Source organism: Solanum dulcamara, chromosome 6, assembly GCF_947179165.1.
Source record: "Solanum dulcamara chromosome 6, daSolDulc1.2, whole genome shotgun sequence".
Classification (NCBI taxonomy): domain Eukaryota; kingdom Viridiplantae; phylum Streptophyta; class Magnoliopsida; order Solanales; family Solanaceae; genus Solanum; species Solanum dulcamara.
This window is the reverse complement of record NC_077242.1, coordinates 55,006,530-55,007,780: the sequence shown is the minus strand read 5'-3', so window position 1 is coordinate 55,007,780 and position 1,251 is coordinate 55,006,530. Positions and strand designations below refer to the sequence as shown.

The following is a 1,251-nucleotide window of genomic DNA, read 5'->3' as shown; positions in this document are numbered from 1 at the left end:
TGATTAGGTCAGGGTCGAACCTCAACAAACATAAATATAAAATTAGGGTTTTTAGATAACAACTACGATTTATCACTATTTTGTTTTAGAAAAATTGGATATCAATTCAATTTCATTGTTTTGGCACACATCCAAAGCTATGTTATAATCAATTTTTTTGTTCTTTACATAACCAAACACTAACTGAAAATCACAAGCCCATAATAGAAAAATCGATACAAGACTAATACATCTCTAAGAGCTGGTGAATTTGGTAACCGCCTTAGTACCTTCAGAGACGGCGTGCTAAGCCAATTCACCGAAAAGGACCAATCGAACAACAGTTTGAATCTCCCAAGAAGTGATGGTGGCCTTTTTTTTGTACCTAGCAAGCCTAGAAGAGTCCTGAGCAAGCTTCTCAAAGATATCATTGATGAAGCTGTTCATGATACCCATAGCCTTGCTTGAGATTCCTATATCTGGATGAACCTGCTTCATCACCTTGAAAATGTAGATCTTGTAAGTCTCGATCTTCTTCTTCTTGTCTCCGGCAGCGTCCTTAGGAAGCTTCTTGCCGGCCTTTGATTTCTCGGCGGTGGCAGGAGCCTTCTCAGCCACTGGCTTCTTCTCTGCCGGTTTCTTCCCTGCCTTTGGTGCCATCAATAAGAAAATTTGGGGGTTTTTGAGTTTGAAGGCCCAAAAGGATAAAAGTTCGAAGGCTAATTGAGCTCACCTAATTCTATTAAAACCAAGGCTAAGTATCAAGGCCAATCAGTGAAAAAATGGAGCATCAGCAACTCACATAATGTGAAAGACAAGGCATATCATGGTCGCCTAAAGATTATGAAATCTTGGCCTAAATGAAGGCCCAGAGGGACGATGATGAAGTATAAAAGGTGACTCACTAATTGTAAAGGAGAGCTTGACTGAGTTCACCTTAAAAATTTGAGCAATCTGGAAACTGGTGACAAAAGAGCAAAGAAAAAGTCAACACAATGACTTGCCAAATGGATGTGCGAGTTGTATCGAGTTCACCAATTGGCCAACTATACTGAAGAATTAAGGCACCAAAATGCGAGAAACCCACGTAGTTGGCGACTCACCGACCACTTCAGTGGTCATGACTAACATTGTCAAAGTGGTTCACACATGAGATTTTGGCCTGCGTTCTGAGAAAGTATAAATTGATTTTTAAAGTCCAAAAATGATATGTTTTGCATTGTTAAGAACCTAAAAATAAAGAATTCCAGTTAGCTTGGGGTTTTGACATTG

General features: G+C 39.5%; 1 protein-coding gene across 1 annotated transcript; it reads right to left on the bottom strand.

Annotated features, from left to right (window-relative positions):
* Positions 1 to 285: 285 nt before the first annotated feature.
* Positions 286 to 639, bottom strand: LOC129892487 (histone H2B.1-like). Its single transcript, XM_055968063.1, has one exon. The coding sequence runs from the start codon at positions 637 to 639 to the stop codon at positions 286 to 288; it is 354 nt and encodes a 117-aa protein (XP_055824038.1).
* Between the last annotated feature and the right edge of the window lie 612 nt (positions 640 to 1,251).